The 24,633-nt window shown below is 39.8% G+C and overlaps 1 protein-coding gene across 5 annotated transcripts in view; it reads right to left on the reverse strand.

Moving 5' to 3' along the window:
- The window catches only part of KCNH8 (potassium voltage-gated channel subfamily H member 8), a 300,278-nt gene that overhangs the window by 138,433 nt on the left and 137,212 nt on the right, over positions 1 to 24,633 (reverse strand). For all 5 annotated transcript variants that reach the window (XM_075271409.1, XM_075271408.1, XM_075271407.1 and 2 more), the window contains exon 2: positions 9,951 to 10,184. In XM_075271409.1, coding sequence (XP_075127510.1) covers positions 9,951 to 10,184 — 234 coding nt within the window. The remainder of the gene's footprint in view (positions 1 to 9,950; positions 10,185 to 24,633) is intronic.

Below are 24,633 nucleotides of genomic sequence, written 5' to 3' on the forward strand. Positions count from 1 at the left end.
AGGCATCTACTCCTAATACGGTGCACAGCCCATTCTTTAAGTCGTCTCAATCCAATACATTTATTATAACTAAGTTACTTTGGAAATCTACGGTAGCTCCTCACTGGTGTAGCTCTCCGCTGTAGCTCAGGGCCATGCACCGGATTCATAAAGAGGCCACAACTTCTTCATATCCAGGCCTGCCGCTGGCCGATCAGGTACTTTATGAAGACTGGAGTAGGAAACGTCAGTCTTAATAATTGTTCACCGCTGATTATTACTTGATGCTTCATGTAGCAATTATTATGTTACCGGATTTCCATTTTCATTTATTTTGCTTGCATATTCCATTGTCCGTATACCTACATAACATTGCATTGTGCTGTGTGGTCTGTAGAGGATAATATGATTCTTTCTACCATACTGCGATACAAAAGTCTTTCCTAATAATATATGTTACAGCTTTAGAAAATAGCTATCATCAATCTTTTTCATTACTATTTCTTTCTGAGCCATGACAAATCAGTGACTGCTTGCTGAAGTGCGATGTTCTAAGTTATTATACCATGTAGACAAGAATAATAGCAGTAATCCAATTGCAAACTATATAGATAAGATGTTAGATTTATTATACTGATAAACAAGTCGCAGAGGAACCATCCAACAAAGCCGGTTGCTTTAGCAGAAACAAGTTTTCACCGGTGTGTATTGTATCATTCAAGCCTAGGTATTATATAAAGAGATTTGCTCCATTTACAACTTTCATTTTATGGTGGTAAAAAAGGAAAAATTACTTATATATACTAGGCGGCCAAAAGTATGTGAACATCTGTTTTAATTGGTGTGTTTGGCCATTGCTAACAAGCACATCAAGCAGCAGACATCCACTTTTAGCAACTTGGCAGGTCATAAAGGAGGTCATTTTATCAAGTCTTTTTGTCAAATTTGTGCTGTACCAGAGTTGTAAGTGTCATTGTTTGGAAGAAACATTAGACAAGACACAATGCGGTAAACCATACAATCCCATATGACATGGTAGCCAATTACTGGACTTTAAACTGAGCAAACATGTAGATGAAACATTGACTAACAAATTCCAAGTTACCCCTAGAAACAATTTCAGAAGGATTGTCCATTGTTATGTTTCCATATGTGAGTATTCTACAAGTCCCAAATTCTCATACGTATTGCTATATGCTCTTACCTGAATATGAAAAGGTGATGAAGAGCAATATACGAGGAATATAATATCACTGCCCAAATGATTTTTTGTCCTGCCAAGATCAGCAAATCACCCAGTGAAGGATTGTTGGCTCTATAAGACAGGGCTGTTATTGGGAACTAGCGCTTGTACGAGCACTTGGCTCCTAAACGGTCCTGTCTAATAAGGTATTATCGCAAGTAGTTAGTGGTGGAGGTAAAATAATAGTCTCTGTCTAAGGGGATGTTTCTCTGTAATGACATTGTATCTTTATGGGAACAATTAAAAGGAAAACACCAGCAATCAGACTCGCTAAGTAATCTAACACTAATTGTTGCATAGGTGGACAGAGAGACAGTTTCTCTATTCACTCCTGTGTGCAGCAAAAAAAAGAACCTGTATCTTAAAAGATTCCATGACAATTAATTAGTTTTATAACAGAGCGGACACATTTACTAATTTTTACTACATTTACCGTTTAATAGGCAATGTAAGATTAAGGTGGGGGGATTTATCAAACCCTGCACTCCAGGACACTAGTTTAAAAAAGTTGCATAATAGCGTTTTGAGACTTCTTGACCTTATTATATTGAAATATTGGCAACATTTTACATTTGCAGCACTCATTGGTGTAGTACACCAGATTTACCAAGTCTGCCACTTCTTCAAATAGCTGAATGACTGTGAGACCAGGTGTCGGAGAACCAGGTGTCGGATCTTTAATTTATGAATATTTATTTAAGAAGTCCCCTTAGAAAACCCTTTGGGATGGGGCCCCACATGGCATAAAAAAAACCGCAGCATTTTGCAGTCACTGCAAGCAAATCCCATCTACATTTTGTGGGAAAATAAATGCAGCAGACACGCTGCGATTTTCAAAATCGTTGTGGTTTTACAAATCGCAGCATGTCAATTATACCTATGTAAATGCCGGTCGTTTCCTTATAGGCATAATGGAAGCAAAGTCCTCTGCAGACTTTCTGTAAGAATTGCTGACGCGATGCATTGCCGCCATGGTTTTTCCAAGAACTCTTTTTGGCTGCAACCCAGTACATGGGGTCTTAGCTTTAGGTTGAAGCCTCATGTTGAGAAAAAATGAAGCATCCAACGTGGAAAAGAACGTTGCGTTTTACATTACTTGCAAAGTGAATGGGATTCTGGCTAATCCCATCCACACATTGCAAAAGAAAAAAGAAAAAATCAGCAGTGGATATATGAAATAAGAACATTTTCTTTTTTTTTATATAGATTGTGATCCCCACATAGAGCTCCCAATGTACATTTTTTTCCCTATCAGTATGTCTTTGGAATATGGGATGGAAATCCATGCAAACACGGGGAGAACATACAAACTCCTTGCAGATGGTTTTTTGTCCTTGGCGGGATTTGAACACCAGGACTCTAGCGCTGCAGGGATAACCACTGAGCCACCGTGTGGCCCTAAAATAAAAACATTTTCAGTCACCAAATATCCTACAAATTTAAAAGAATAAACAGGTTTGGTAAAGATAGTCTCACCAGCCACTATCCCATCCATTTACTTTAATAAGTGAAATTGTAATACAAGACTAATGTAATGTCTCTGCCTGCTCAGGCCTTTGAGCCGCCCTCCACTCGCATGTTGCAGCGCAGGAGGTGTGTTCAGTTATTATTCCTTGGTTTAGGGTAAGTTCAGATGGAGTTTTTTGGACTGGAACTTGAGGTGGAGTCTGCCTCAGGTTCTGGTCAAAAAGACAGGTAGCTGCGACTGAATACCGGTGCACTTCACCGGGATCCAGTCACACACTCCGCTCCGAATTAGGCCCAATGAATGGGCCTAGTCAGGAGGAAGGAGTGTCTTCTGACCGAATCAATAGGTGAAACGGCTTGAAGAATGAGCATCTTGCTTGTACTGGCTCCCGGAATAAACACCTGAGCGGCTCCCATTGATTTCAATGGGAGGCATCTTTTTGGTCAGGATTTTGAGGTGAATATGGCCTCAAAATCCTGACCAAAATACTCAGTGTGAACTTACCCTTATACTCTTTGTCTAAAGGCAATAGGCACTTCAGCTTTATGCTCCTTAGCATGGCTGCTTCTAGAGATAACATTGGGCACTAATTAGCTGTGACCTTTTCTGCTTATATATCCTATAGCGAGGTCTGAAATATAGCTATCTGCTTTTACAATCCATATATTTACCATTATATTTATTAAAAGTAATTTTTTTTTATTTTCACTTCCTTTCCCTTCAGTGATTTAAAGTACAAATTATGCAGCTTTTTCAACTACAGTTCACTTTAATGTAATTTCTGACTTAGTGTAACATCCTCATCCATCCGGGCATTGGCACCATCCACGCATATTGTGGTGCAGGAGACGTGTTCGTCTGTGATTTCTTCTTTTGGGTTCTTCTTGTATTGTCTGAACACTGTCCTATTCCCTCTCCTCTGAAATTGATTTCCCACTACACCCATCTCCTTCACATTGGTTTCCCTCTGCCCCTCTAATAGTTAATTTTAGCCTTACCTGTATGATTGACAGCCTATTTGGCAATCAAGTCTGGGGCAAGTTCTGGATAGCCTATAAACAGGTCATCAGCTCACACATGTTTGCTGATATTGTGACTCTGTCCTTGGTAAGCAGTTCTCTTACTATTGTATTGCATTCACTGACTTCTGGCCTTTGTTTTTCCTAGTTAGTACTCTTTTGGATTTCAATTTAGTACTGCTTTGTCTCACTGGTTTGACCTCAGCTTGCTGACTCTGCTTTTATGTTGTTTTGTCTTGTCCTGTTTTGTATAAACACAGAAGGGACTGTTGCCCAGTTGCCCTTTATCGCCTAGAGTAGTTGTGGCAAGTAGGCAGGGACAGGGGCTGGGTCAAGTTTAGAACTTACTGTCTCTGTCATTTTCTTCCTTTGTGGTTTCAGTAGCAGCACTAGGGAATTGCTTAACAAGCAATTCCCTAACACCTAATCTGTACCAAAACATACAGAAATAAAGTCTACTTTCAGAAACTTTTTATTGCTTACACGGTCAAAGAATATCCTAGATTAGATAGAAGCTTAAAGAGGACCTTTCACCATATCTGGGCACAGGCAGTGTTATATACTGCCAGAAAGCTGACAGTGCGCTGAATTCAGCGCACTGTCGGCTTTACCGATCTGTGCCCGGTGTAAAGCGCTATCGGTCCCGGTACCGTAGCGCTTTACAGTCAGAAGGGCTTTTCTGACCATTAGCCAGAGACGTCCTTCTGCCTCGCGGCGCCAATCGCGCTGTGCTGTGGAGCGGGGAGGAACGCCCCCTCCCTCTCCTGATAATGCTAGTCTACGGACAAGCTGTGTGAGCAGAGGGAGGGGGCGTTCCTCCCGGCTCCACAGCACAGCGCGATTGGCGCCGCGAGGCAGAAGGACGTCTCTGGCTAATGGTCAGAAACGCCCTTCTGACCATAGAAGAGCTACGGTACCGGGCCGTAAGCTCTTCACACCGGGCACAGATCGGGAAAGCAGACAGTGCGCTGAATTCAGCGCACTGTCAGCTTTCTGGCAGTATATAGAACTGCCTGTGCCCGGATATGGTGAAAGGTCCTCTTTGAATGTGATAGATAAAGCCTCCGAATGACTATGTTATATTGTGACTGGGTTATTTACTGAAGACTAAACTGAACGCCTATGGATTTGGATACAATAATTACTTCTAGACCCTAATTTGACATTCACTAAGAGTCCTTTGATCACAGGAACATTGGAGCATATTTCTCCAGGGCAATTCCCCCAGGGTTTGTTAGAACTTCTGTAAAATTGATTTCCTTCAGCTGGTGATGAAAATATATTCAATTATTATAAAATCATTGAAAGAAGGAAGTTTTTTAAATGGAAGCTTGATAATAGAGATCTAGTAAATTCTATCTAGTTATCATTCTCTATAAAATCCATAAAATGTCCCTAGGTTTCAAAAAAATGTATCCTTTCTGGGAAATCTCACAATTAAATCCACTTTCTGTTTCTTCTCTATGCCCCCCTGTTTCTCTGTTGGCAGTAGTACATGGCAAAATTTGTGTATGAGTGGGTTCCACCTACAGTATATAGCGCTGGTTCTAGTATTACTAGAGATGAGCGAACAGTGAAATATTCGATATTCGTTTCGAATAGCCCCTCAATATTTGTCTACTCGAACGAATATCGAACCCCATTATAGTGTATGGGGAAAAAATGCTTGTTTCAGGGGATCCCACTCTTCGACTCAGGAGAGTCACCAAGTCCACTATGACACCAAAGGAAATGATGCCAACACCCTGGAATGCAACTGGGACAGCAGGGGAAGCATGCCTGGGGGCATATAACATGCCCAAGTCACTCTGGGGGGCTGAGTGCTCTCACCGTATGTATTTATCAGTGATCAGGACAATCAGTTCAGGCAATTGCAGTTTGCTGATATAGGCTCCTGGAGCCCTGTCTGTTATCTCTCTATGTACACACAAAGATAACACTGGGTCCATTCTCTGTAGAAGTATGGTAAGTGCAAGCCTATGTAATGTAATATACATTTACTGTGCAGATTATTTGATCTTCATTTAGATTAGATTTCTAGTAATCATAATAATCTCTCATGGTAAAGGCAAAGTCTATATTGTGATACTTCCTAGTGTCCTGTTCAACAAACAGTCAAAGCCCTTCGACAAGCTTGCTGAAGAATACAGGAATTGAGAAGAAGAAATAGCTGGTAAAGCTGCTGAGACAAAGACATGGGAAAGACACTTTAACAGCTTATTCCTCCCTCTCTTCTCTCCATAGAGAGAATGATTAAAGAGACGATTGAAGGTGAGGAGGAGGAGAGCAGCCTAAGTGAAAAAAAAGAAAGATATTTATTTAATAAAGGTATAATACAAGGTTTCTTATATTAACATGTACTATTTGTTTATTAAAGTAGTTTTATATTTAGAGGTACACTTTAAAATGTTCCTTATGCAACATCAAAGACAAGAAGAAAAGAAAACGTTTTAATCTAAAGTTTCTGACTACAACACATTATGATAATGTGAGACAAGAAACAAACCACTTGGAACGGCGTAACAACAGCAGACAGCATTGCCACATATGCAGTGACTATGCTTATTCATCATTTTACTAGATTGCAATACATGCTGAGACAATATGTTCTTTCTCACTTTGAAAAGAGTTTACAGATCCCTTTGGGAGAACCTCCTGCCTGACTTAGATGTCAATTAGAGAATTCAGGCCACATTTGGAATTCAACATGTTCATTTGCAATAAATCTTTTTGAAACTGTCAACCCTGAAATATGGCCAGTGGCCATTTTCTGAAAACCAGCCTCTGTTTCAGGACAACAATTGATGTTAACCATATATTGTGTTACAGGTCATGTATCTATATATGTTTGGTGAAATATCTGTGAGAAGTAAAAATAAAAAAAACCTTCAAAAATGTCTCTATTTACACTGTACTCTTTTCTGTCTACTACCTACATCTTTTCCTCCACAGAACAATGACAACTGGCAGATATCTGTGTAAAAGATCTGCAATGTTGGATGTTTTCTTTTTTGCTAGATATAATCTTTGCGACAAAGTTACTCTTACTGTGCATTGAAACACTGGTTATGAAATCCTAGGATTACTTCAGTAGATGTAGCTAAATACACGGAAATGTTTGTGGCAGAAAGTCAACCAGGATGAATGCATTCAACAAAAAGTACTTTCGGGGATGGGAGGGTGACTTTGCTTTCAAAAACAGGAAAAGCATCTATTGCTCACAAGTACAGTGTAAAGGGATTGAACAGCTAGTGTCCTACAATTACTCCATACTTATAAAGTTGTTTTACACTGTATATGATGGAGATGACAGGGAATACAGAGAATTAAACTGGGATTTTGTGGAATAGTGTCAGCGGAACCACCTCAGGATTAATGCTGGGAAGACAGGCATTGAGATAGTCAAGACCTATAAGTACCTGGGTGTGCTCATCAACAATAAACTGGACTTGGCAGAACACCTGGATGCGCTGCACAGAAAGGGTCACAGCAGACTCTACCTGCTCAGGAGGCTGAGGGCCTATAGAGTCTAGGAGGCACTTCTTAGGGCCTTTTTCAAATCAGCCATCTTCTGGCCTGCTGGGGTAGTAGCATACTATTAGGACTGTGCAGTTGGTGCAGCCAAGGTATTAGGGACACAGCCTGTTCCACTGTTTCTGCCCAGTCCAGCATGGCTGGAGTTATTTCCCTTCCAATCGATGGGTGTGGTTGGTCTGCTGACTGACAATGGTGTCAGCCTATGGACACCTGGCTTGGGTACCTGGGCTGGTTGTTCAGGCCCACTTTCCTTCCATTTAAGGAGGCATTTTGGGGCAGCCCGGTGCTCTAGTTTCAATTGTATTTTGTGCATGTCTGGGCAAGACTGTAGTTTGGCAGCAAGCTGCCTTAGTTAGGCAGGTAGTTAGAATCTCCACCCTTTACTTAAAATTGTGGGGATTCCTTCCCTTAGTCAGATTTGTGGAAATCTCCCTAGTCAGTATTGTGGAATCTCCTACCTTGGGCAGGCTGCTACCTCTGGTGCTCCACAGCAGCTGGCTGTGGTGGGTGCGGCCCAGTAAGCTACTGGGAGCATACGGTTATTGTTAGTTTGTGTTTTGTCTTGCTGTGCAGTAACTGCAAGACTTTAGAATTCATTTGTGGCTGTTCTGTCCTGCAGAGTATTATCTTTAAGTTTTGTGGTTATCCAGATGGTATTGTAGCCCAGCAGTGACATTAACTGCCAAGCCTTGTTCACACTAGGGTAGCTCTGTGGCTCAGAGCCCAGTTGGGCTCTGCAGGATATTTATTATTTAGCTTTTTTTTTTTTAAAGTATCCTGCTGAACGTAACACATACCAGCCAGGGATAGAAATAGACTTGATAGGCTGGTTAGAAGCTCCATGCTGGAGAACAACTTCTATCCCATGTATGAGACCATGATTGCACTCGGCAGTACCGTCCATGATCGACTGCTTCACCTCAAGAGTTGGAGCGTTATCGGAGATCTTTCCTCCCAACCGCTGTCAGGCTGTATAATCTACATCAGGCTAAGTGTAGATCACTCCACACAGACAACTAAATAATCCTAAAGTTTTTTTTGTTATGACTCCTATTATCTTCTCTCCTATATCTTTTTATCTTTCCATCTGAGCTTTTTGTGTGTTGTTTTTCTTGTGTTATTATTATTGTATTATCTATGCTGCTGTAACACACTGAGTTTCCTTATCTTATATATCTTATATTTTATGGCTATGGTATTGTGTATTTTTGTGTTGCTTATCACTATTTACTCCATGTAGTCTGGACACCACCATATCTGTAAAATAAGAGGTGGAAACTCATTGCCTCAATCTTTTTGCCATTTTTGTGGTAGGATGTAATCCATTAGAAGCAGTAAGTGACAGTCAGTGGGAGTCATGTATATATTGTTATGAGTATTGAGTACCACAACATTCCATTCTGGTAGCTCTTGCTGTCTGTTACACAGCTATAGCTACCTTGTATTAAGACAAGGGACAGACTACTAAAACTGTCATGTCTATCCCTACTTCTGCCCTCAGATTGGGCAGCATAATGAAGCTGAAAGCATCCTTATAAGTGAGTGTAACTGCTACATATCGTGTACTTACACCAACTGTTACCCTTGCATGAAAAAAGTTGATATTCTTGTTTTGCACCAAAAAGTTCCTGCAACATTCCAGTGAGGCAAAGATCCTTCCTTACATTTACCTTTCAGAGGAGTGTTTTGAAAACTAAACTTTCCACCGCAAATGTAAGATCCAGACAACATCAATTCAGATCAACTGTTTATATGGTAACCATATAAATATCAATGGGTACATGTTTTCATTTTTAAAAGCTGAATGGGGATTTCCAAAATTCAATATTGATGGCCTAATCCTTAGGGAAGGTCATTTTTATTCGATCAGAGTGGGGCCTGGAATCTGGTACCACCAAGATCAGCTGATACCTGCACAGTAGCAGATTGTTCCAATCACTGTGTATTGGCCATGCTGCACTATTGCAGCTCTGCCCCCAATCAAATGCAAGGAGCTGATCTTGTAATACCGCACTAAGACCACCACAATGTTGACTAATTTTTATTTTTGAAATTGTTTGTTTGGATGGGACTGACCTTGGCCATTAGATGAACGAACATGACATCATTGGCCTGTAAAACAGCAGGAGATTGTGGGTGTCCTGGGGTACAGGAACCCCACCCCTCAAATTATTGCTAACCTTCTTAGATAACCTAAATAAAACTCCTGACAGTATTATTATTTCAGCCTTATAAGAGCATGCTCATTACTACAAAAATTTATGAAAGATTTGCATATAATTTTTACTGTCCTTCACATCCCACCATTGTTAGTCACAAGAAGAGAAGTCAATGGCTCACCAATCATGGAATATAACTAACCGGCATAAAGCAGTCAGGGAAATGTCACAGTATAAGCATTTATGGATCTGTGCATATCTTTATGGATCCGATGATTATAAAAGCATTGCCCTATAAATGTTATGAGCTTGATTTTAAATGAAGGCATCTTTATGGCTAGGTTGCCTGTTAATGCTCATAAATCAGGGCTGACCTTTACAATAGTTGTGTTATTTAGGTTACTAAAGGTAAATTATGGTAGGAAACAAAAAAGAGTCTAGGCAGAAGGGGAAGTGTTCGGTTCTTCGGTGAATTGACTTATCACCCTCACAAAGATCCAAAACACTTATCCGTAAATACAAACAAAGAAGAAAAAATCACTTACCATTCTTCTTGTAAAACATGATTTCCCCCTTGAATTCACTCTTTTCCTCTAGTGACATTTCAATTTCAAGTGTTGTCTGTTCATTTGTTTCAGCACCATATAAAAATTTACAGCTGCAACTCTTCTGCATGACCTCAGTTCGTGCAAATCCAGCAAGTTCACAAAAGCCATCTGAACAGTAAACTATAGGGAATCCTTTGGCCACCTGAGCATTTGCAAGAATAAAGTTGCTATCTGAAAAGCAAATGCAAATAAAGAAATATGTTTAGTGCATACATAGCAGATATAAGAAATGCAAGATACAAGATTATCATACGGATACTTTATTTGTTGGTACAGTAATATAAGATGTCATGCACACTACTTATTGTAGACTCATAGTTATAGGGGTGCCAAATTAGGGAGGAGGTGCGTATTTGGGACTAGGATATTTATTTGCTAGCATATCATGGATATATGTTGCAGTATAGCAGCTGTAGCATGTTATAGACCAATACTATATATACACATGTACCCGCAATAATATTCATAAAAAGAGTTCTTATTTAATCTACACAGACAGATAAGGAATTTCAATGTAGACTATATTATACATTTGCAAGTTAGCTCTCATCCAGATGAGCAAAGTTACCTCTTTAGTGCCACCTATATGTTTTTTTATTTTTTCTTATTGGTTTATTTAGCTCTGGGTTACTAAACTACTTTTAGCAAAGTTCCACTGACTGGGGTCTTCCATAAGGTGAAGATTTGACCTGGAATTTCCTTCCCAGCATAGACATGCGTTACAATTAGATGTCAGTCACTTTCTATTAAGCTTTGTGTATTAGTTCCATTTACGGTGAGATGGGAGATAATTCATAGTAACTCTTTAATATAGGTAATTCTGTCTGCAGTAAGCCTTGGCAGCATAAAATCAAGTGTGCTGGCAAGATAAAAAAAAATAATTAAGTCTGAGCTTTTGTCCACATCATTTGGTGAGCATTAAAATGATATAGGTATAGATAAAAACCCTTTAACTCTATGTCTGTACAGGGAATTTGGAGCTCTGTATTAAAAAAAAATCTGACATATATATTATGAAATAATTGCACATTACACATTCAATTATAATAGTTATTAGCGTCTAAAACGAAACCATGCTGACACTGTTTACTTTACAATCTTAGGGTGCATTCACACGGAGTAAAATGGAGTGTAATTTGGAGCGTTTACGGAGCGTTTACGGAGCGTATACGGAGCGTATACGTAAACGCTCCGTAAACGCTCCGTATACGCTCCGTAAATGCTCCAAATTACACTCCATTTTACTCCGTGTGAATGCACCCTAATATACCATGAACCTGGGTCACAAATGGTTTCCAGTATATGGATGTCACAACAAGGTTTCTACTCACTGATAAGAAATTGAAATTTCGAAAACTGATAAAACAATTGTATCAATAGATGGATAATGATAGTAGAAGTTGCTCCCAAGATTTCATGTTGCCACGTTCATGTTTTTGCACTGTTTTCAGCATGACATGGTAGATGAGTAATTTTAGAATTTCATATAATTTTTACTGTATAATCCTATATAACCAATGATCTACTTCAGTTATACAGGAACCCGTGAGGTCATGTTTAAAAGACTTTTCCATAAAAGGAACAACTGTGAAGATGGAGTAGTGAGATTGGTTTAATCACCTAAGCAATACTAAAGAAGACATATTGTGAATACTATTCTAGTTGACTAGTGATAAATGAATCAATGCATCATGAATCAAATTCAGTCCAAATTTCCAAACTAAAACTTTTGGGATATGTTTTGGATGAGTAGCTCAAAATGGCAGAGCTTTCCCTCATTGGAAGCAGGCCATTCATTTACTCACTAGTGTTGAGCAATCTATCAAGGTTCCTTTGGACACAGTTGGATCACTCTCAAGATTCATTTTTATGTAAATAAATTTGTTCTGAATCTACAGTATCATGAACCAAATGTGCCCCCAAGATAGACCAAATTGTTTAAAAAGAAAAATGGCTTGCTGTAGAATTGTAGTGTTCCAAATTCCCAAATATACATGCAGCTTGGGTGCTTTGGATGTTGGAACAGTTGTTTTTAATTGTCGTATGTCCCAGATATAAAATCTCTGTGTACTTCAATGTGCTATCCGAAGTGCTAGACGGCTGATGATTACTTGACTTGTTTTATATGCATTTTCAATTATAAATAGATTGAACAATAAGTACAATTGGATTAGTCACTAACTAATGTTCTGTTTGTAGCTGAGATATCTTTGAAAGCCAGGCGCACGTTTCATCAACATGACCACATCCTGGTTTATATGTCACCTTTTCTTCTATTTCTAGAATGCACAAGTTTTGCATATTTGGAAATTTAGTCTAGTAGTTGAGCAGTGTACTGTAGCAGAACAGCAACACTGTCCACTTACACCTAGTAATATAGGTGCATTGAAGCAAATCTAATTAAAGGCAGTGTTTGTAAGAGGGGAGAACAATAATGGGAACTGTAGTCTTTTATATTAGTAATCCCACCCAAGCCTTGGCAGCATAAAAACAAGTGTGTTGCACAGAACTAGGCAAGAAAATAAAAATTATTATTGCCCTCATCATTTAGTGAGTATCCAGAAAATACAAGTATAATTAAAGAAATTTTAACTAAATGGGGGTATATATTATAAGGGAAACGTTTAAAGTCAATTTTTCCGAAATCTGCATTGGTTTAATTTGCATTAAATTTATCAAACGCCACACGTGGTTTGATAAATTCGGTGCAATTGTAAATCTCAAACTGTGCTGAGATGTTAGTCCAGTTTCTATGTTCCCACTCAGTTAAGTGACAGTGAGTTAATTTTGCTCCTTTTTAATGGGTAACAGTAGAGAAATCTGGAGAACAGACACTAGACAAGCTAACAACACTCACATTTCCAACTAAAATAGAGCCATGTGAAAATGTTTGTGTCTATGAGCTTAATACATCCCAAATTTATACTTTGAAATTTTATACATCAGAATCCAGGAGTGCAAGGTTGGTTAAAAAGAAAAAAATGTATTTGCAAATTTTAAAGCACAGCGTCTCCTTCTATGACAATTTACAACTAAAATACAGCACAACATTTAGAACGTGCTACGTAAATGAGGTGATAAATCAATAAGATAAGGCGGGACAATAAAACGGAGGTTATAGGAGTTATTACTTAGGAATTAAGGGATCTGGAGTCAGTATGATGGGGGATGTGAAGTGTGTATTACTACGACTATGACTATTTCTGAACATCTAGCGTACGCCTTGTACATTGATAACCCGCTGGTACTCTAGTCAGACTCTAGACAGAAAATGAACTGCTATCTTTTCATGAAAATTTTAACAAGTTCTATCTTACCATCAGATTCACTCTCAACTACCCTAAATCTCAAACACATTTCATGGACACTTCCTGGGCATTTCCTGACTGTCAAAAACAATATTATATAAGCTACAATATTCCAAAAACCTACAAGCTGGCTAGCATATCTAAGATAGAAGAGCTTTTATCCTAAACACATACAGAAACCCATCATCCACAGCCAAGCCCAAGCCATTTAGATCTGTTTGGACAATGAACATAGGAAGCCACACTTCCTATTGTATTCCTACAACATGGATACCATCCACAGGATATAGATGAGCAGATCCACAGAGCTCTGTGGCCAGGAGGAGGGTGACATGCTCCATGTTTTCTGGTCCTGTCCTGCCCTGTTGCTGTTCTGGGATGGGGTTTAGCGTATCACCCTTCAGCTCACTGAGACCTCTCACCACTTAGGCCCGGCCTTGTTTCTCCTCAATCATTGCGAGTCTTTTGTGAAAGTGTTTAAGCGCTCTCTGCTCAGATTTCTGGTCCTCACTGCCCGGACATGTATCCTGCTCTTTTAGATGTGAGTTGAACCTCCCCCTCTCTCCCTCTGGATTTTGATGAGATTATGCACATAGAGAATCTTACTTCTTTCCTGCATGGTACAATTGAGGCGTACACTAGAACCTGGTTCTACTGGTTTGAGTTTCAGCAGTCTAGAGAGTACCGGATGCTTCTGGGTTCTGATCCACCCTCTCAGATCTGACTGACACTCTTTATGTTTGTCACAGACACTAGTTTGTCTCAAGTTCCCCCCTCTGGTTGTGGGCCGAATGGTTAGGCAGAAGTGGCCAATTAGCTTATTTCTCTCTGCTCGCACACCCCCTCCCCCCCTTTTTTTCTCTTTTTTTCTTCTTTACTTCCTTTCTCTCTTTCTTCTTCTCCTTCCTCCTCCCCCCTCTTCTCCTCTTTCCTTATTCCTTTACCTTTCAATTCCTCCGGGGTTTCCCCATTGGTCCTTTGTTTTCCACATAAGAATTCATAGGAGCAATCTCTTGGAATACAGAACAAACAAAAACTACAATCCAGGATGAATTTACAACATGCACAATAAAATGGCAGCTAGATACACCAATGGGAAAAGACTTCTCTGGGCCAGACCACAGTTTGGCATACTTTAGAGTCCTGATAGGTCATTTCAAGATGGATAAAGAAAATTTGGGAGTTCAATTTTATGATAAGATTCTTGTCATTGTCAAAAGAACTCAATTTAACACCTGGATTTATGAGCCCTTACATGGATACACTTTACACCCCATAACATCTCTTAACTCCTAAATTATCACCCCTATAACCCCTGGCTTATTTTATACCAATAATAGATCATTTTGCTCCTTTTTAATGGGTAACAGTAGAGAAATCTGGAGAACAGACACTAAACAGTCTAAGGCCGAGGCCCCACGGGCCAGAAATGCCGTGATTTGCGTACTGCGATTTCCAAAACAGTCGCGGTTTTGAAAATCGCAGCATGTCAATTATATTTATGGGAACGTCGATGGCTTCCCTGTAGATATAAGTGTAACAAATCACTGCGGGAAGAACCACAATATGTTCACGCAACAGTTGTTCCCACAGCACTTAAGCGCTGCGTTTGCGGCCTGTGGGGGCTTAGCCTAAGGCTGGGTTCACACTGAGATTTTTGGATCGGACTTTGATGTGGAATCTGCCTCAGAATGCAGTCCAAAAAAAATTATTTCCATTGAATTTAATGGGAGCTGTTCGCTTCTTTTTTCCACTAGTGGTTTTGGGCTGCTATTGGAAAAAACACAACCTGTCCTTTCTTGCTGCAGATTCCACAGCAGAATCCACCACAGCGTCCACGGCGTGACACCTCCCTTCTGACTAGGCCCACTCATTTGGGCCTAATCCAGATGCACTGCACTGGCATCCAGTCGTGGCTAGCCGTTTTTTTTTTAACGGATTCTGAGGCGGCCTCCGTGTCAAAATCTGGTCCAAAAATCCCCCTGTGAACCCAGCCTAACAACACCCTTGTGTAGCATCTTCTAATTATTGTATCCTGTTTTCAGCCATGCATTTGTAAATGCCTGAGGAGGACAAGGAGCCCCTATGCTTTTAAACCTTGCAATATAATTTTTCTGGTTACCCGATAAAGTTATCCTACCTACAATATTTTTGCTTTTTGACACAAAAGTTTATAACATTGCATGATTTTTTTTCTCTCTAATATAATACTATATTATTTTTTTCAGATACCTAAATCTAAATTTGTTCCTGTTTCCATAAGAGAACTGAATAAAACCATATACAGTACACATATCCAGTATAAATGTCAATGTTCTAGCTATTAGTTCATATACAGGATATTTTGTGAACAATATTGGTAGAATTTGCAACTGGATGATATATAATGTGTACTATTAGAATATAAACTTGCAAGAATACTAAGGATAGGACAATATTTTGACATGTACAGTCATTTTGTTACCAGGGTAGGCATGATAACTTGGCAACAGTTTTTCCACATAATTAAACTGATAGTGAGATTACCGCTACTGCGCTGCAGTGATCTGCATTGGCTGAATTCAATGTGGCACTTTACAGCCAGGGGGACTCTTTGCCTCTTTCAACCTCAATTGGAGAATGTTCTACTTAAAGGCAAAGTGTATAAAAGTTAAAGCATTTATTATATAGAAAACAATAAAATAATGTACGACATTGCAAGAGCTAAATATTCCTGTAATTCACCAACTTGCAGATTAAAGTATTAAAGGAATTGTGTAATCTAATAAAAATACATGTGATTGGTAAAAATAAAGATATTTAAAAAATTAAAATGAAGAAACTACTTTAGTTGTTGAGGGTTTTTTTTATATCTGCAATTTGCTTTGACTAAAGTGGCACGAGCCAATGAGTCAACAGACTACTGGGATTTAGTTGTGTATCTTTCCAAGGGCATTATTGAAGGTTTCTGATCCTTATGTTGAAAATAAAGCCAAGTTTTAAATTTGACAATCTGTATTTCTTGTAATGCGAGTCAACTCATTGTGACATCACAATGAGAAGAATGTGATATAAGTGGAGAAACAAATATGAAGGAAATCACATATACCATAGCAGATTTCTCCACTACATGTAGGTAGGTATTCGATCGAATACTATGGTATTCGAAATACTCGTACTCGATCGAATACTACTCGCTATTCGAATGGAAAAATTCGATGCAGAACCAGCGTTGATTGGCCGATTGCTTATAGAGTCAGCCAATCAAGGCTGGTTCTTCTCCTACCTTTAGAAGTCTTCTCCGCACAGCGTCCCTGCGGCGTCTTCCGGCTCTGTATTCACTCTGCCAGGCATCGGGCCTGGGCAAAGCCGACTGCACATGCCCGCGCTACAAGAAAATGGCCGCTTTGACTGTAAGCGGCCATTTTCTTGTAGTGCGGACATGCGCAGTCGGCTCTGCCCAGGCCCAGTGCCTGGCAGAGTGAATTCAGAGCCAGAAGATGCCACAGAGACGCTGCATGGAGAAGACTTCTCGAAGAATCCAGCCCGACCCTCACTCGTGGACTTGGTAAGTTCTATTTCATCGAATGTTGCCTACCCCGGAAACGAGCATTTTTCCCCATAGAGTATAATAGGATTCGATATTCGATTCGAGTAGTCGAATATTAAGGGGCTACTCGAAACGAATATCGAATATCGAACATTTTACTGTTCGCTCATCTCTACTCAGAATGATACCACAATACTATCATTTCCTCCTTAGTTTTAGGGCGAAGCCCCACATTGTGAAAGCACAGCTTTTTTTGTTGCAGATTGTGCTGCTTTTTTTGAGCCAAAACCAGGAGTGGAGTGAGCAGAAGGGAAAAGTATTAGTAAATCATATTTATTTATTTTCAATTCTTTTTGTGTCCATTCTTGGCTTTGGCTCAAAAAACCACAAGAAAATATGCAACAAAAAAACCTGAAACATGGCGCCCCAGTCTTATAGTGCAGATGTCGACCATAGAGCTCTGTGCTCAAACATGGCTTCTTATTTCAAAATTAAAGTGACATGAAAACATCTTGCACACTTTTAGCTTTGAACTCCTTTCTCTAATTTCCGCTTGTTCATTCTCAGCATTTGACCCAAGAGCAAAAGAAGTCTCTAATATTTAGCAAATCTTTCAAGGCTTGACTCGTGTTACGCTTCATTGGTTGAGACTAAAAGTTTGTGTACAGTCTAAAACAGTTTGTTACAAAAATGGAAGTGTGAGTTTTGTTAATCTGTCATGTTTCTTGCTCTGTAATGCAAGCAAAGCCTCAGCAATGTCAACGCTACATCAAGAGGTCTGGCTAGGGTTAAACAGGTCATAGTGGATTTATGCTTATTAAAATGAATTTTAGTGAATGTTACATTTTATGCAGAAAATCTCAACTGCAACACAGAGGAAATGCTATGATAGTATCTCTGGAACAAATTTTAAAAATTGCATGATTTCAATGACAACAGTAGAGCAAGCTGTTTAAATCTTACACAGCACTAATATACTTTCAATTTCAAGTCTAACCAGAACCCACAATAATCTCAGAAGGCAGATCAAAACCATGGGAATAAATTTATTATTTTATTAATTTTATTATGAATCAGATGAAGAATGTGCCCAAGCCAAAAGTCAGTCCGAGAGGTAACATCAGAGCCAAAATCAGAATACAAGCTTATTTCCAGTAATATGACAATCGTGAATAATAGAGCAGTCCATCACAGGGTATGGAAGCCTCATTAAAGTACAACTAGAGATGGGCGAATTGGTTCACAACAAACCAGATTCAACCCAAATATTCCAAATTGTTTGGTTTTTAAAAGAACCAAATATATTGGAACTCACTCGGACAAACTAAACTGGCCATTGCAGGTAAGTTGTTATACTCTAGAGTCTCTACAGTCTTTAGTCATATTGCTTGGCATGCCCATGTCAGGCCTTTGATTGGGTCTCAGCTGTAACCCCGGGTGCATGAGATCCCAATAGATCGAATAAATGTTTGTTTTTTTCACCTCCACGGAACCTCCAGCTCGGAATCTGGGTTCTGAAGAGACCCCACAGTATAATAATTTAACTTTTAGTTCTATCCAAATAAATTCAGACTAGACAAGGGGTTAGCTTTGTCCGTACACATAGGGCATATATAAAAATAAAAAATACATATAGCAGGAAAGGAGTCCTCATGCCTCTGGTTTACATTATTTATTAATCACAATATGTAATGTCTCATTTTATCTGTACATCTACCCTGCATCATCCACTTAGTTACATAGCTAATCCTATCCTACTAATATTAAAAATGTGAAAGTTTGTGTATTTGTGTGTGTGTTCCTCAATCACGCAAAAATGGCTGAACGGATTTGAATGAAATTCGGCACACAGATAGATTGTAACCTAGATTAAAATATAGGCTACTTTTTATCCCGGTAAATGACATAGTTTCCTGAAAGTTATGAATTTAGTTTCACACACTATATTAAACAGATCGTAGCAGCAGCCTTATCTCACCCAGGGCTGTTATCGCTATGTGTAAACACGCTTAACCCTCAGTGTGCAGACAACTTTGCATATTATCTGATCTGCTCTAGGCAGTGCTGACAAACATGTGAAACACCTTTAATCCAAATTGGCAGTTTGCCAATTTTTAACATGCCTGGAAAAAGACAATCTAATTTGTTGCAAACAACGACAGCTAAGAAGGAAGCCAGAAGTCAACAGAGTTCTTCTCATGCGCAGCTGAGGGGGATCATTGATGTCAACAACATGCTCATTATATGGCTTCACAGCGAGGTGCTGAGATGCCGGAACAATCCCTGGCACAGTGCAAGAACCAAGTTCAGTGGCAGGCCAGCTTTAGAGCTGCCGAAACGCTGGAGCATGCGGATCATCAACACCAACAACACGCTCATTATATGGCGTCCCAGTGAGCTGCTGAGATGCCAGAACAATCACGGGCACAGCACCAGGAACAAGTTCAGCTGCAGGCTAGCTTGACAGCTGCCGAAACACCGGAGCAGGTGGATCATCAACACCAACAACACGCTCATTATATGATGTTCCAGCGAGGTGCTGAGATGGCGTAACAATCCTAAGCAAGAAACAATTTGAGCGGCAGTCCAGCTTGAGAGCTGTCAAAACGCCGGAGTATGCGGATCATCAACGCCAAGAATACGCTCATTAATATGGTGTCCCAGCGAGCTGTTGAGATGCCAGAACAATCACAGGCATGGTGTGAGGAACAAGTTCAGCAGCAGGAAAGCTTAACAGCTGCTGAAATGCTGCAGAAGGCAAACCATCGATGGCAGCAATTTGCTAAATATAGGCAGATCATCGACGCCAACAACCTGCAGACGAAGTCCGGGCAGAGGCTAGTGGGTTATAAAAAAAACCTACGTCTATCAAAATCAACTTTCTGTCTAGCGCAATGATACATAACAGATTCATTCTTACCAAATATACTGTATAACCCATTATACAAGTCATCAGAACTAGGGTTGAGCCAATCTTGACTTTTCAGAATCGATTTTAAAATCCGATTTCCAATCATTTTTCATTCGAACCCGATCTCGATCCCAATTCCGATCCCAATGCAAGTTAATTGGATTTTTTTATTAATCGGAGATCGGATTTTAAAAGCAATCCTATTCACTATACAGCATGAAATCTAACTTTTGCATGCTTTAATTGTTAGAATCCACGCTGTGTAGTGAATCATTAAGTAGCCAGAGGATTTTTTAAAATCCTTTGGCTACTTAGTCACCCCTGGTGTCCATTTACCTGCAGAGATGGCTGCTCCGGTGTTCTTATTCGCCTCGCTGCCGCTCCACGCTGCTCTTCTTGCCTCGCTGCCCCCGCCTCCCAGATTAGGAGAGGGTGGGCGGGTACTGGGAGGGGAGATGTTACGTCTCCCCGCCCTGTACTCGCCCTCACTCTCCTAAGCCACAAGCGCCGCCTTCCTAACGCTTTAAACACTAACCTGGGAGGCAGCGAGGCGAAGAAGAGCAGCGTGGAGCAGCAGCGAGGTGAAGAAGAAGGAGAACACCGGGCATCGGAGCAGCCATTTCTGCAGGTAAGTAGCTACTAGAGATGTTAGTTTAGTCTCCCATTAGAATGAATGGAGGCAGCGGGCATGTAGGGGGTTAAGGCTGTGTGCCGACTGCTTCCATTCATTCCTATGGAACCGCAGCGGAGCCTACACACTGAGTATACACTCCACTCAGAATGAGCGGAGCGTATACTCAGTGTGAAGGCTAAGCAAAGCATTGTGGGAAATAGTACCGATCTCGATCCCACGTAAAAAGATCGCTCAACCCTACTCAGAACCACTGGTTAGGAAAGAATATATGTATATTTATACCAAGGCTCAACCATTCACTTTTTTAATATTTACTATTTTCTCACTTTGTCAGCAGGTGAACAAAGTTACAAAAGAAGTGCCTAGAAGTAGAGTAACCCTAGTATGCATGAGGTTAGAAATCTACACTTTGACATAACCCAGGCCTTTTAGGTTGTGCACAAATTATATTGAGGAACTCAAATAATTTTTACAAGTTTATTTCAAAAGTGCCAAGTAAGATAATAAAAATACACAAAATTTCAATTATAATTTTTTGCTGAAAACACCAAAAAAAGTAATTACATTAGAAAAAAAAGGACAGAAAACCTATTTAGTGGACAAGCATTGGTGACTTCTTACAGCTCCTTGAGCTTTTCTCTGAATATTATGTAATGGGTCAGTCAAACCCTTGGTTGAAAAATGTGCCATTGTTGGCTTAGATGTCAGTATAGTAAGAGGAAAAAACAATTACATTACAATCAGGGGTGTCCACTCTTTCCTAGTGTGTGTCTGCCCCTCCCCCCTTCCATTGTTGACTGTATGTGTCTGCCCCTCCCCCCTCCTTCTCTCACCTTTTGCTGCTCTCACCTTGTAGACTATCTTCTAGGTGACGTACAATACTCTGGATTTTTGTGGCTTACAAGGTATACAGTTTTCCAGGTTCTTCTAGAAAGAGAGTGGCTGAGAAAGAGGCTGACTCCTACCTCCCAACATCATGTGGTATCATCATAGGTTCTTCAGCAATCGACACACAGTATATGCCCGTGTTGGCGAACCTATGGCATGCCATAGATACAGGTACAATCTGGTACAGGATTCCCCGTTAATGAGTGATCACTTTTTTCAGCTGTATGTGCAAATGCTCATAGGCAGTGGTCTACAGGACCGCATCTTACACTGACTAATTGTATAAATTTATTGAAAAATATTTTTTATGTAAATAAATACATGAATACAGAGATAAATGGTGCAACCACAATAAGTGCAGCGATATACACACTAATAGGCTTCCATAGTAAAATATCCACCATAATGAGTCAATGCAAGTTTTAGTAACAGAGTATATGAAACAATACATGGAAGGACTGTAAATGACTAAAAATTGTAGCCAAAGAAAGATTGTTTTACATCATTACAGACACATAGGATGGCATATGACGTATTAGATCATTACCTTGTGTGTATGTCACGCACCAATACGTGCCCCGACGCGCATTTCGCCACGCAAGTGGCTTCGTCAGGGGGAGAAAGACTATAGTTTCATATACATCTGTTGATTACTATTCTCTTAAGTTCATGGAGAACACTCTGTTACTAAAACTTGCATTGACTCATTATGGTGGATATTTTACTATGGAAGACTATTAGTGTGTATATCGCTGCACTTATTGTGGTTGCACCATTTATCTCTGTATTCATGTATTTATTTACATAAAAAATATTTTTCAATAAATTTATACAATTTTAAGAAAAAATATTTCTTTCTAAGTGGTAGTTGGCCTGTTGGCCAATGTAGTTGTATTAGTGATACTACCCAAATTGCCCTATACTTTTGTTTGGGATCTTACACTGACTGCATATTGTAACCTCTGCTCTGACGTAAGTCATCTGCGCCTGCGATCAGAAGAAGGAGTACACTGTTCGTGGGACTGCAACCATACTTGGTAAGTAACATAAACTACTGTGTGGAGCTTACTGTGGAGCATATACTACTGTGTGGGGACCAAAGGGGAGCATATAATGCTGTGCGGGGACCACTGTGGACCATATAATACTGTGTGGGGGCCATTCTGTAGCATATAATACTGAGAGGGTCCACTTTGGAACATATAATACTGTGTGGGGACACTCTACAGTATATAATACTGTACTGCCTGGGGGCAACTTCAGAGCAAATTGTGCTGTCTAGGGGCCATTGTTGAGCACACTGTACTGTGTGTAGGCCTTTCACTATTTATATCACACAGTATTTGCATTATAGCAGACATGTGATATTATTACAGGCTGTAATAACATTGCATGGTAAATATATAAAACATATCCCGTTTAATTTAAGGTTAAATTGCCATGTTGGCACTTTGTGATAATTTAGTGGCTTTTGGGTTGCAGTTTGGGCACTCTGTTTCTAAAAGGTTCGCTATGGTGTATGGTGTCCTCCTGATGCTCATTACTGTGTTTAGAAAGACCTGCGATGATGTCATGGCTATGTGATGTTGGGACAGAGGAGTTAGTCTCCCTCCTAAGATCACATAGCCATGAAAGGTCTTTCTACACACAGGAATGATGCAACAATCCCCTAAAAGGCCTTGAAGTGGTGATGGTGGATTCACTAAACAAGTTCAAAGAGGGCCTGGATGCCTTTCTTGAAGAGACAAATATAACAGGTTATGGACTCTAAATTTTAAGGACACATTAATCCAGGGTTTTTATACTGACTGCCAGATTGGAGTCGGGAAGGAATTTTTTCCCTTAAATGGGGCAATTAGCATGAGCCTCGGTTTTTTTTTTGCCTTCCCCTGGATCAACACTGTAGGGATTGTAGGGTAATAGGTTGGACTTGATAGACTGATGTCTTTATCCAACCTCATTATGTAACTATATTGTAGGGTTAAACAGCTGAGTAAATTCGGTATACTATAAGTACTTTGGCTTTGATTTTCATTAAAGGCAGCACAATATTCATGTATGTCTCATACCATGGGCATATAGATATTATCTTATTATTCAGTATAGGCTTTAATGCCACATCCAGCTGATTTTTCATTTTAGCAGTTATACAACATAGTATTGAAAGTGAATGCACTTTACAAATTACAATAAATTCTTCTTTTGTGTCCTCATTAAAGTTTTATAACATATTCATGGGCTTTAAGACACTTTTGGCCTTTTAAACATAACCAACATAACCAACATGATCTCATATTTTATTAACAGCTCCGACCTCACTGCTGAAGCTATTCCATTGTTACATATTGAAAGGAAGATAATATTGTGCATTTATGTTTTTCAAAGCAGTCCACTGATATTGCTTGCAGGGATTCTGAAGGTTATATTTTACTTGATTTACTGTATTGTTCATAGCACTGTATTGCAAGTTAGAAAACTAATATAGTTTAAAGTTGGAAATATGTGGAGGGTTATATAAGTATGAATACAAATGTGACTTTTATTAGAGGTAGAGATCCAACAAGTTTGGATTTACACTAACAAGCAAAAGGGTAACTTGGACTTACACTCACCGGCCACTTTATTAGGTACACCATGCTAGTAACGGGTTGGACCCCCTTTTGCCTTCAGAACTGCCTCAATTCTTCGTGGTATAGATTCAACAAGGTGCTGGAAGCATTCCTCAGAGATTTTGGTCCATATTGACATGATGGCATCACACAGTTGCCGCAGATTTGTTGGCTGCACATCCATGATGCGAATCTCCCGTTCCACTACATCCCAAAGATGCTCTATTGGATTGAGATATGGTGACTGTGGAGGCCATTGGAGTACAGTGAACTCATTGTCATGTTCAAGAAACCAGTCTGAGATGATTCCAGCTTTATGACATGGCGCATTATCCTGCTGAAAGTAGCCATCAGATGTTGGGTACATTGTGGTCATAAAGGGATGGACATGGTCAGCAACAATACTCAGGTAGGCTTTGGCGTTGCAACAATGCTCAATTGGTACCAAGGGGCCCAAAGAGTGCCAAGAAAATATTCCCCACACCATGACACCACCACCACCAGCCTGAACTGTTGATACAAGGCAGGATGGATCCATGCTTTCATGTTGTTGACACCAAATTCTAACCCTACCATCCGAATGTCGCAGCAGAAATCGAAACTCATCAGACCAGGCAACGTTTTTCCAATCTTCAATTGTCCAATTTCGATGAGCTTGTGCAAATTGTAGCCTCAGTTTCCTGTTCTTAGCTGAAAGGAGTGGCACCCGGTGTGGTCTTCTGCTGCTGTAGCCCATCTGCC

The sequence above is a fragment of the Leptodactylus fuscus genome, chromosome 4, assembly GCF_031893055.1.
Source record: "Leptodactylus fuscus isolate aLepFus1 chromosome 4, aLepFus1.hap2, whole genome shotgun sequence".
In the NCBI taxonomy this organism is placed as follows: domain Eukaryota; kingdom Metazoa; phylum Chordata; class Amphibia; order Anura; family Leptodactylidae; genus Leptodactylus; species Leptodactylus fuscus.